Source organism: Heterocephalus glaber, unplaced genomic scaffold (assembly GCF_053883595.1).
Source record: "Heterocephalus glaber isolate CG9 unplaced genomic scaffold, H.glaber_assembly_v1.0 deba00000613, whole genome shotgun sequence".
Classification (NCBI taxonomy): domain Eukaryota; kingdom Metazoa; phylum Chordata; class Mammalia; order Rodentia; family Bathyergidae; genus Heterocephalus; species Heterocephalus glaber.
Window position 1 is genome coordinate 4,645,683 of NW_028258152.1, and position 12,207 is coordinate 4,657,889.

Sequence of the window (12,207 nt, forward strand, 5' to 3'; positions counted from 1 at the left end):
CATATGCAGCTGAAAAGAATGTGTATTCTGATTTTATGGGGTGAAACACTCTGAGAACATCTGTTAAATTCATTTTTTCAAGAGTTCGATTGAATTCTAGTATTTCATTACTTATTTTTTGTCTAGTTGATCTATCTATTTGTAACAGTGGGGTGTTGAGGTCCCCACTACTATTGTATTAGTGCATATGTGACTTTTCATGTCTGTTAATATTTGTTTTATGTAGTTGGTTGCACTAGTGTTTGGTGCATAGATATTTATGATTGTCATCTCTTCCTGTTGGATTGTTCCCTTTAGAAGGATGTAGCATCCTTCTTTGTCTCTCTTATTCAGTGTTGGTTTGAAATCCACTTGGTCTGCAAAGAGGATAGCTACTTCTGCTTTTTTTCAGGTTCCTGTTGGATGGAGTAATGTTTTCCACCCTTTAACTTTCAATCTATGAGTTTCTTTTTGAAGTAAGTGTGTTTCTTGTATGCAGCATATTGTTGGATTTTGCTTCTTGACCCATTCTGCCAGTCTATTTCTTTTGATTGCTGAATCGAGACTTTTGACATTGATGGTTATAACTGATATGTATTGACTTATCATTGTCATGACTTTTTCTTTTTGTTGGATTCTCCCCCTTTACATTTAATTTCTTATCACTCCCAATGGATTCATTCTGCTTTGCTTCCTGGGATTGTGATCCTCATTGTCTGTTCCTAGGATATTGTGTAAAATTCTTTGGAGTGCTGGTTTGTTATTCATGAAGTTCCTAAGGTGCTCTTTGTCATGAAAGTATCTTATTTCTCCATCAATTTTGAAAGATAGTTTTGCAGGGTACATCAATCTGGGTTGGAGGCTGTTTTCCTTTAGGGCTTGATATGTCATGCCAAGCTGTTCTTACCTTGATGGTTTGTGTTGGGAAGTCTGCTGTGATTCTGATGGGCTTTCCTTTGTATGTTTCCTTATTCTTTGCATTGTCTAGCAGCTGCTGGATTGATTTCTCGTGGTCCCTTACAATTTTGAAGCAAGTTTTCTTTTCCTGGTCACTAATTGCAATCTTATCTTCTATATCTAAAATTCTGTCCTCACATTGGCTCATTCTGCTGGGTAGACTTTCAGTGGAGTTTTTCATCTCCTGGAAATCTGTTTGTATCTGCTTTATGCATTTCATTTGTTTTCTATGTTGTGATTCCACCATGTTACTCACCTCCTCTATTTTTTTATGTGTGTCCTCTCTAGATTTATTAATCATGTGTTGCACTATGGGCACAATCTCTGCTGTTATCTGAGAAATTATTTCTGATTTCATTTTTTCCATATCCTCTTTTGTTGCCAGTTCTGGGAGTCAAGGTGTTTGAGTAGCAGAGTGTTCCTTCCCTTTCCCTTTGGGGTTGCTGTAGGTTATCTAGAAATCTGGTTTTGAGACTTGTTTATTTGTCTTCTCCTTTTGTTGGGGGGGTGGTGTGTGCCGTTGGCACCTGCAAGGCTCACCACCTCTGTGCTGGGGGTAGTGGCATGGTGGCCTGGAAGCCTCTTCCTCTCTGATGAGAGTGGTGGAATGGCAGCCCAGAAGCTCCTACCTCTGGGCTGGGAGCAGTGGAAAAGTGGCCCGGAAGCCCCTACCTCTGGGCTCGGAGTGGTGGAATGGCAGCCTGGAAGTCCCTACCTCTCAACTGGGAGTTGTGGGAAGGTGGCTCAGAAGCCCCTACCTCTGGGCTAGGAGCTGTGGAATGGTGACCCAGAGGCACCCTCTTCTGGGCTGGGTTCGGTGGATGGTATGAGTCTAGTTTTGATTTTTGGCAGGTTGAAATCCAGTTTTTCTAACACCATTTATTAAATAGGCTATCTTTGATCCAATGAGGGTGGTTGGCTCCTTTGTCAAAGATGAGGTGGCTGAGTGTGTCTGGAGTTGTTTCTGCATCTTCTAATCTATTCCACTGATCCTCAGGTCTGTTTCTTTGCCAGTACCGTGCTGTTTTTATCACAGTAGCTTTGTAGTATAGTTTCAAGTTGGGGATTGTGATACTCCCAGCCATGTCTCTGTTGCGTAGAATTGCTTTTGCTATTGTAGGTCTCTTCTGGTTCCAAATGAATTTTTGAATTGTTTTCTCTAGTTCTATGAAGTATATTGTTGGAATTTCAATCAGCATTGGTTAAATCTATATAGTTGTTTTGGAAGTATGGCCATTTTCACTACACTGGTTCTTCCTACCCAGGAACAAGGGATGTCTTTCCATTTTCTTATATCCTTTTCAATCTCCTTTTTCAGAGGGCTGTAGTTTTCAGCATAGAGTTCTTTTGCTTCCTTTGTTAGATTGATTCCTATATTTCATCTTTTTGGATGCTATTGTAAAAGGAATTGTTTCCCTAATTTCTCTCTCAGTGAGTCTGCTATTTGTGTATCAGAAGGCTGTTGTTTTTTGAGTGTTGACCTTGTATCCAGCTACTCTACTGAATCTGTCAATTAGGCCAAGAAGTCTTTTGGCCCAGTTTTTTGCGTCTTCTATGTAAAGTATCATATCATCAGCCAATAATGATAGTTTAACTTCTGCCTTTCCTATCTTTATTCCTTTCATTTCTTTCTCTTTTCTAATTGCTTTGGCTAATGTTTCCAGAACTATATTGAACAGGAGTGGTGATATAAACAATCCTTGTCTTGTTCCTGATTTTAGCGTGAAAGTTTTCAGTTTTTGACCTTAGTATTTAGTATGATTTAGTATGATGGTGGCTGTTGGTTTTTCATAGGTAGCCTTAATCAGGTTGAGATAGAGACCTTCTGTTCCAATTTTCAGTAGCGTTTTTATCATGTATCGGTGTTGGATTTTGTCAAATCCCTCTTCTGCATTTGTTGAGATGATCATATGGTTTTTATCCTTGACTCCATTAATATAGTGTATTACATTTATTGATTTACAAGTGTTGAACCATCCTTGCATCCCTGGGGGAAATCCGACTTAGTCAGGGTGCATGATCTACTTGATGACCCTTTATATTCTCTTTACCAGTATCTTTTTGAGGATTTTTGCATCTGTTTTCATTAGGAATTTGCCTGTAGTTCTCTTTTTCAGTTGGGTCTTTCCCTGGTTTTGGAATCAAAGTAACACTTGCTTCCAGGAATGAATTTGGAAGCCCTGCTTCTCTTTCAATTTCCTTGATGAGTTTAAAGATTAATGGCGATATTTCTTCTTTAAACGTCTCATAGAATTCAGCAGTAAAGCCATTGGGACCTTGGGCTTTTCTTTATTGGTCAATTATTTATTACATTTTCAATTTCACTCATTGTAATTGGGGTGTTTAGAATTTCTATATCTTCTTCATTTAACTTTGGCAATTTGTATGTATCTAGGAATCTGTCCATTTCTTCTGGTGTTTTCCTTTTTATTAGAGTACAGGTTCTCAAAGTAGTATTGATGATCCTCTGGATTTCTGCTGGGTCTGTTGTGACTTCACCTTTTTCGTTCTTAATTGCATGGATTTGAGCCTTTTCTTTCCTTCTTTTGATAAGGTTGGCTAAAGGTTCATCAATTTTATTTATTCTTTTGAAAAACCAAATCTTTGATTCATTAATTATGTTTTCATTGTTTTAGTCTCCATTGCATTGATTTCTGCTCTGACCTTAATGTTTTCCTCTTTTGTATGAACTTTGGGTTTGCCCTGCTCTTCTTTTTCTAGGAGCTTGAGGTTGTGCATTAGGTTATTATTATTTTTTTTGGTAGTGGGGATCAATCTCGGGTTCCTGTGCATGCCAGGCAGGTGGTGGAACCACTGAGCCAATTCCCATGCCCTGCATTAGGTTATTTGTTTGAGTTCTCTCTGTTTTCCTAATATGGGGATTCACTGCTATGAATTTCTCACATAGAACTGCTTTCCTTGTGTCCCATAGATTCCTGTATGTTGTATTGGCATTATCATTTACTTGTAGAAACTAATTTATAATTTAATTTCCTCTGTGACCCATTGGTTGTTCAGGAGGGTGTTATTCAATTTCCATGTGTTTGTGGGGGTTTTGCGATTTCTTGTGTTATTGACCTCTAATTTTATTGCACTATGGTCTGATAATATACAGGGGGTAACTTCAATTCTTTTACATTTACTTAGACATGTCCTATGAGCTAGCATGTGGTCTGTTTTGGAGAATGATCCATATGCAGCCCAAAAATAATGTGTGTTCTGATTTGTGGGGTGGAACACTGTAAAAATCTATTAAGTCAATTTGTTCAATGGCTTGGTTCAGTTCTAGAATTTTGTTGTAGATTTTTTTGTCTAGATGATCTGTCTATTTTTGATAGTGGGGTATTGAGGTCCCCCACTATAATTGTATTAGTGCTTATTTGGTTTTTCATGTCCATTAATATTTGTTTTGTATAGTTAGGGGCATTCATTTTTGGTGCATATATATTTATGACTGTCATCTCTTCCTCTTGGATTGTTCCCTTCATAAGGATTTAGTGGCCATCTTTGTCTCTCTTAATTAGTTTTGGTTTCAAATCTACTTTGTCTGCAAATAAGATTGCTACCCCTGCTTTTCTCTGGCTTCGTGTTGCATGTAGAACTGTTTTACATCCTTTTACTTTCAGTCTATGAATTTCCTTCTGAGTTAGGTGTGTTTCTTGTATACAGCATATTTCTGGGTATTGTTTCTTAATCCATTCTATCATTCTGTTTCTTTTGATTGGTGAATTGAGGCCATTAACATTGGTAGTTATAATTGAGAGATATTGACTTATTCTTGCCATGATGTTTTATTGTTGTTGGCTCTTTTATTTCTTATTTATCCCCCTTTCCCTTTAGTGTCTTCCTTTGCCTGGTGGCTTCCCTCTGTTGGGCCTCATGGAGTTGTGACCTTCATTGTCTTTTTCTAGGATATTGCTTAGAATTGTTTGGAGTGCTGGTTTAGTGTTCATGAAATTTCTCAGGTGTTTTTTTTTTTGTGGAAGTATCTAATTTTCCCATTGATTTTGAAAGATAATTTTGCAGGATACAGCAGTCTAGGTTGGAAGTTATTTTCTTTTAGGGCTTGAAATACTTGACTCCAGGCTCTTGTTCTTCTGTTGGGTTTCTGGGATCTTGACTATTAAATGTTTAGGTATAGATTTTTTTCAATCATGGCTAGTTGGAGTTCTATATGCCTCAATTATCTGTATGTCCAATTCTCCACCTCTGTCTGGGAAGTTTTCTACTATTACTTCTGTGAACAGTTTTTTTTATGTCAATTGTACTTTCTCGTATTTTTTTGTGGACTCCTATCAGTCTTATGTTATTCTTCTTTGCATTGTCTAGCAGCTGCTGGATTGATTTCTCGTGGTTCTATTTTGAAGAGATCTCTTTTTTCAGTTTTCTTAATCAAAATCCTGTCTTCTATATCTGATATTCTATCTTCAGATTCCCTTAATCTGCTCTGAATACTTTCAATGGAGTTTTTAGTCTCCTGAGTATCTGTTTTAATCTGTTTCATGGTTTCCATTTCTTTCTTATGCTGGGCATTCATGGCTTCCAGCATGTTTCTGAGCTCATTTATTCTTTTAAATCTGTTTCTGTTTTAAATTTTTTATTTTTATTTTTTTTTTAATCTGTTTCTGTTTTAGAGCCTCTAATCATGTATTTCACTCTGCTCACCATGTCTGTGGTTATCTGGGAAATTATTTCTGTTTTGAATTTTTCCAGAGATTCATTCATGTTTTGTTCATGTGCTATCAGTTCAGGGTATCCAGGTGGATGATGAGCAGATTTTTCCACCTCATTTCCCCTAGAATTTGCCTTTTGTGGGGTGGAAGTCTGAGTTTGCGCCTTACCTAAATGTCTTCTCATTTTTGTTTTTGTTACTGTCCTTGGTTTAGTTCCTGGGTTGATACTTTGTAGTTGTTTATTGTAAGTATCTTTGTTGATGTATTTAGAACACTCATGGAATGGTTGCTTCTCAGAGGTGCCTTCCAGCTATAGCTGGTCTTTAGGTTTTGAGTCTCTAATGGCTGAGGCTGTCTCATTTTCATTATACCAGGAAGGACAACTGATTAGATCAATCACAACACCTTAGCCCAAGTGATACAATCAGCAACACAATAGCATCAAGTACCTCTTAGAAAATGAAAATTTGGGGTAGTTATTAATCTGTCACCTTTAACTGTGTGAATTAAATCAAAATGAAGGACCAACACAACATACGTTTATATGAATAAACTCTTCAATATAGCAATTTTACCCTTCGGGATGGGGAGTTAGAAGGAGTTAGGGAGGAAGAAATAGATAGGTAGAAGGATAGGAGAAGGTTAGCAGTGTGGCCTGAGGACACAGGTGAGAGAAGAGAAGAGAAGAAAAGAAAAATAAAGATGAAATACAAATTAGGGCCAGAAGAGGAACACAAATGGAGATGAAGAACAATGTGGGACAGCAAGGGAGCGAGGCAGAGAGAGAGAGAAAGAAAAGAGAAAAGAAAGAAAAAAGAGAAAAATAAAAATTTTAAAGAGTAGAAAAAGAAGAAAAACAATTAAAAATAAGAGCAAAAAAAATAGTGGTAGTTTTGAAAATAACAAAACATAAAAATGAAGGATCTCCTTCATGTCTGTGCTGTCACAATAGACAACGTGGGAAGCAGTGTGCAGTTATAAGTCAACGAGTCTCAGACCTGTGAGATTCAGGCAGATTTCTGGCTGCAAGTTCCAAGTTGAGCTCCCTGTCCTCCTGCAGGTTTGAACTCTGCAAGGTTCTATTGCAGGTTCCAGCTTCCTTTCTCCTGAAGATATTCCAGGTTCCAATGGGAGGCAATGATCCCTCTAACTTACCAGGTATGGTGGTCTGGTGTGCCTTTATTGCAGAGATTCTCTTCACTTTTCCAGTGGGCTTCAGTTTTCATCAGGGAGCCTGAGAGAGGCCCTCTCTCTGTTGTTCACTTCTGCAGCTCAGGATAATGGCCTTTATGTCCCCTGTGCCTCTGTAGTTTGGCACCAGGTAGCTGCACAGCCAAGAGGCCAGAGGCGGCGGGGGTGGGGTAGGATGAGGGGCCTGCACTACACTGGTGGGTGGTGGGCGTGCCCGGGGGGGGCACAGGTGGGTGTGGCAAGCCCGACAGAGCGGGTCTCCGGTCAAACCGGGGCGCTCTGCCTGTGCGGTTACGCTGGCGGCTGGTGGGCGTGTCCGTGGGGGGGGTCCTCATCGGCTCCTCAGTGTTAAATTTCTTGAGAAGATATTGTGAGTATGCAGAAGATGTAGTTGTTTTCTGACTACATGATGAAATAATTAATGGTAAAATGTCATACTGTTTGCCATCTATTTTCAAATGGTCTGCAAAGTGTAAGTTATGCAGAAATATGCATTTATATAAATATATGCACACACATATAAAGGATATAAAGTATTAGATTTGAGAAAATAAATTAACAAATTTGATTTATTAGATAAATATAGAACAGTGCTCCTATCAGTTAAGAGATTATACATAATTTCAGGCAAATATGAAACACTCTGAAAGTTGACTACACACTGGTTTGTAAAGTAAGAGAGTGGCAGTTCTACAAAACATGTTCTCTTATCAGTACAAAATTACATTAGAAAGCACATGGATAAAATTCCATGATGTGGGAATGAAGTATTGTTTATGGAAAGTATGGAGGATGGATTGGAAAGCATTGTAATTGTAAGTGGGAATCCGGCTGAGAGATGACCAGGCACTGTGTGAGTAGAAGAGGACGGGAGGGATTTAATGGCTGGTGACATGAGGGGATGAGAGGATGAAGAGGGCTTCTAAGTTTGTAGATGGACTGCAGTGTTGTCTGTCGTGAGAGAAACATGCAGACTGAGATAGAGATAGTTCATTATTCAAACATGGCGCTCAGGAGGGGTCTAAACAAGATAAATACATTTGTGACCATGTACGTTTAGGTAATAAATATAGCCACGGCAGGGGACCAAATCTTTCCAGTAAAGGGTTAGAATGTGGCCCAGGAAAGAAACCTGTGGGGCATATACAATAGCCAGAGGTGGTCAAACGAAAACAAGCCCCTTCAGGAGACAGATGAAAAAGTCAGATGTGAGGGAAGTTGAATGGGTGATTGACTTCACGGAAATGAATGATTGAGCCCAGCTGAACTCTGAGGCAAGCAAGGCGAATACTGCTAAGAGCTGGCGCCCTCTGTCTGGCAGTTCTGATGCTTCATGTTCCTTGCTCTCATTGCCAAGCTCCCCAATAGTCATCAGTTTACCTGCATTTTCTTTTCCAATCTCCCTGATTATCTCTCTTTTACTGCTTAACTGATTATTCTAATCAGAAGTGATTTATAATTCATGTTCTTGAACTGAAATCCTAGACTTTTGTGAAATTGGTCTAGAGACTAGATTTTACATAAAGGGAACAGTTACAGACTCAGAGATGTTACAATTTGTTGTACAGTACATCTAGTTCCCCATCTTGGCTGAGCTAATTAGAACTGATATTGGATTTTCATGCTTTAATTGTCTTTTAGACATCTTCTTTAATTCTATACTGTTATTTAGGGGTATAGCTGCATTCATCCTAACAGGGTTTAGTTAAATGGTACCATAAAGTGCTTTTAGTTTAGAACTTAAATGGATTATGCTTCAAGTTTTTAACTATTGTTTTCAAATAGTGCATATCTTTTGCTTTTTTGTGATTATAGTAACATCATAAAAAGTTCATCATAAACTTTTAAATATAGATATGCAGTATATAATGTTGAAAGAGAAAGTCCCCTACAACTATCCTTTCTTTTCTCCAAAGATTGCCACCATTATTAATTTTAGTTTGCTGTTATTATCAGACAGTGTAGTTTGGGCTCTGTTGAGTGACAAACACCAGATTCTCAGCGACTTGCTTCAGATTTATGAAATATTTCCCTTCTCATCCTTTATATTGCAGTGTGATAGTCTCGTGGTGTACCTCTGCTGTTGGGTGCAGACTTCCCAGGGCACTGTGGCAAGGAAAGAGTAAGCTAAAAGTCTAGTTCTAGATCAGGCCTGGTAGTGGTTTTCATCTTACCTAGCCACATTGCATTGGCCGGAATCTAATCACATGCCCTTAAACTAATTGTAAGGGAGTTTGAAGAATATGGGGGGACACAAATATAATCTGGTGAATATTAACGATCTCTGTCAGGGTATTCTTCCATATTTTTCCTGTGGGTTTGCAAGTGAATAAACCAATGCACACATATATGTAAATTTTCATAAATATGAGATCATTAGAGAAGATTTACTTTCACAACATTATTGCCAAAATCATGTAATCCTTAACTAATTCCTTCTGAACTTCATCCCATCCTTACCAGACATGCAGTGATTCTGCTCCCTGATCATGTCTTCAATTTCCAGCATGTTCAGATGGGAGCATCTGCAATCTCTTTATCTGTATTAATTTCTTTCCCACCCAACTTCATACATTTAGCAGTACACCTGCCTTGAAAGACAAAGCAAGGTAGAAAACCTCAGCAGATCCTAAAGCTTTCTTTAGGTTTTGCCATTGTCTTTCTTTTATTTGAAACCTTATGACATTTACCATCACTGCAAATTTTACTCTTTCGATGTCTAGATTGTGCTTCTCAGGGCCTTTTCCTCTTTTTTTGCTCCTTCGCTTTTCTGCAGTGGTTCCTGCAGTTAGTTTTGCCATCCATTATCCTACATCCTTCTTTAGGAGCTGCATAGCTGTTTTCATTTCACTAAGTAAGTATTTCAGAAATAAAGAAATATGCATCTTGAGCATCTCGTGATTAGGAATGCATGTTCTGGAGTCTGCTTGCTTGGGTTTGAGTGTTTCTCTACTGCTAGCTGTGTATGCTTGGGAAAGTTAATCACTTCTTTTGTGCTTTAGTTTCCTCATCTGTGAAATGAGGATAATAATTGCACCAAATTTATGGAATAGTTGTGAGAATAAAATAGGATCTCTCTCTCTCTCCTCCCTCCCTTCCTCTCTCTATCTATGCATATATACATATATGTGTACTTATATGTATTAGCACAGCTGGCATATGGTAAATATTTTTATGCATTTCTATTTTTCAGACAAAATTTCTCCTGAACTCTACTTTTTCAACTTAAAATGCTGTCTCTCAATCTACCATGTGTCTCTCTATAGAATGTGTCTTTGGAGCTGTGTAGTCATCCTCTGATGTAAGCAGGGTGGAAGTTGCACCAGTTTGTGATGAGGCACTTCAGTAGAGCAGATCAGAGTGGATGGATGCATTCCGGCTCTGCACCTTCAAGATCTTGAGAGCTGCTTCTCCTCATGTATAAAAGGGAATTGTCACAGTAGTTTGCCAAAAATAACTGTTCTGAGGCTTACACGAGATAATTCACAGGGAATTCTAACCAGTACTTCTGGTACATTATAAATGGTCAATAAATATATATATATTTTTTGGTACTGGGGATTGAACTCAGGTCCTTGTGCTTGCGCAGCAGGTGGCGAAACCACTGAGCTAAACCCCTGGCCCCAATGATCAATAAATATTAATGTTCTGTTTTACATTTCTTTGAAAATTGTATAATCTCTGTTATACGTTTAAATCTAATTTACACAATGTGTCTAGTGTGGTCTTCTGTTTTGCTGTTTTTTATTGGCATTGCATTGAAATGACAACTAGTTTGTAATATTTCTTAAAAATCATCCTGGTGTGTGTGTTTCATAACTTGGTTTCACATTTGCGCACGCATGCATGTGTGTGGTATCAGAAACTGAACCCAGGGCTTCACACATCTGAGGCATACACTCTGTGACTCAGCTACACCTTATGTTTTGCCTGTATTTATAAAATATCTATGCTAGAAGCTAAAAAAGTACTCAGTAGATACCCAATGTGATATTTTTGTTGTAATATTTCAGGTTATATCTTCATCTCATTATCTGTACAAGACAGTAGTAATGAGTATTTAAAAATATTGGTGGACATTTCTCTTAAGACTCTGAACTGTATTTTTTTTAAAGCAAGACCTTTACCTTTTGTGGACTTTAGTCTTACTCTATTAAATGTTGGATTTCTGGAATGTTCAGTATTGCTATTTACATTAACTAATTATTTGCTAAATTATGTTTAAAATAGCAGACTCTCCTATAAAAACTAAGCCTAATGCTGCTAATGAAGATAATGCTGATGTGTATGAATTAGGCTGTTTGTATTCATTGGTATGTGCTTCGTTATTGTAGGCATTTTCCTGGGAGCTATTTCCTTTCAGATATATGCAGTTCATTTACTTTATACTTTTCAGTCCTAAATTTTAGTAAATGCAAAACATCTCAGTAGTGTGGGGGTGAAAAAAACCACGCAAATGTATTTTTGAGTATTTCTGTTAGTAATTTTTTGAAGAATCTTGTCTCTCTTCTTATTAAAAAATCCATGATTTGCAATTTAATTTGAAAAATGCATTTAGAACTTGAAAACTAATAGCATTATACTATTAAAGCTTTTTTTTAAAAAAAATTCTAGAACAAGTTATGCTGGGTGAAATAATGAAAGATATTGAATCTGTGAGTAAAAACATGGAAAAAGAAAAGCAACAGCATGCTGAGAAGTCCAGGTAATGTATAGTCAGCTAATCCATTCTGTATATTTATATATTTCTTCCTCTTTGCCTGTATCCCCTGACCAATAGTCAGAGTTCCTCCTCTATCTGTTAACAGTCCATGCATGAGGCTAATTTATCTTTTTGCTTGAATTTCTCAAAGCATATCAATTATTAAATTTTTAGTTTTCAGTTCAATTAACTTTTGAACTGGAGGATGTCTTAGTAGTTAAGGAAACCATCTGGGTTTTACAGTGCATAAGCTCAAATCCAATTTGTGTCTTTCTTGAGAAAAATGCCATATTTTATGATAATATTACATAAGTTTGGAATTTTAATAACTCTTTTGCCGCAATTATGGAGAAGAGTGAGTTATAATTTCCCCTTTTAAATCTAATAATTAAAGGTTAGCCTTCTCCTAACAGAAGGTGAGGCTGATGCGACAGAACGTAGTTTGAACGCAGGAATCTTGAGCATTGCCTCTGCCTTCCAAAAGTGTCTAGAGACGAGTTGGTTACATTTTTCAATTACTCTACAGAACTGCATCGCCCTTTTCAAGATAATTTTAAAACTGTGTATACAACCATTGGCCTTAAGGCTACATATAGACTCTAACAGCCCAGCAGCACATGTTTTGTAAGAACATATTTTGTAAGAACATGTTATATTGTAGAATGTCAGTACTGCTCTGTTAAAATGAATTTTTCAATGCTGTAT

The 12,207-nt window shown here is 37.5% G+C and overlaps 1 protein-coding gene across 1 annotated transcript in view; it reads left to right on the forward strand.

The window, feature by feature from the left end:
* Positions 1–11,418: 11,418 nt before the first annotated feature.
* Iqcm (IQ motif containing M) overlaps positions 11,419–12,207 on the forward strand; it is a 274,753-nt gene continuing 273,964 nt past the window's right edge. The window contains exon 1 of the mRNA XM_021247888.2: positions 11,419–11,505. Coding sequence (XP_021103547.2) covers positions 11,423–11,505 — 83 coding nt within the window. The 5' untranslated portion in view covers positions 11,419–11,422. The remainder of the gene's footprint in view (positions 11,506–12,207) is intronic.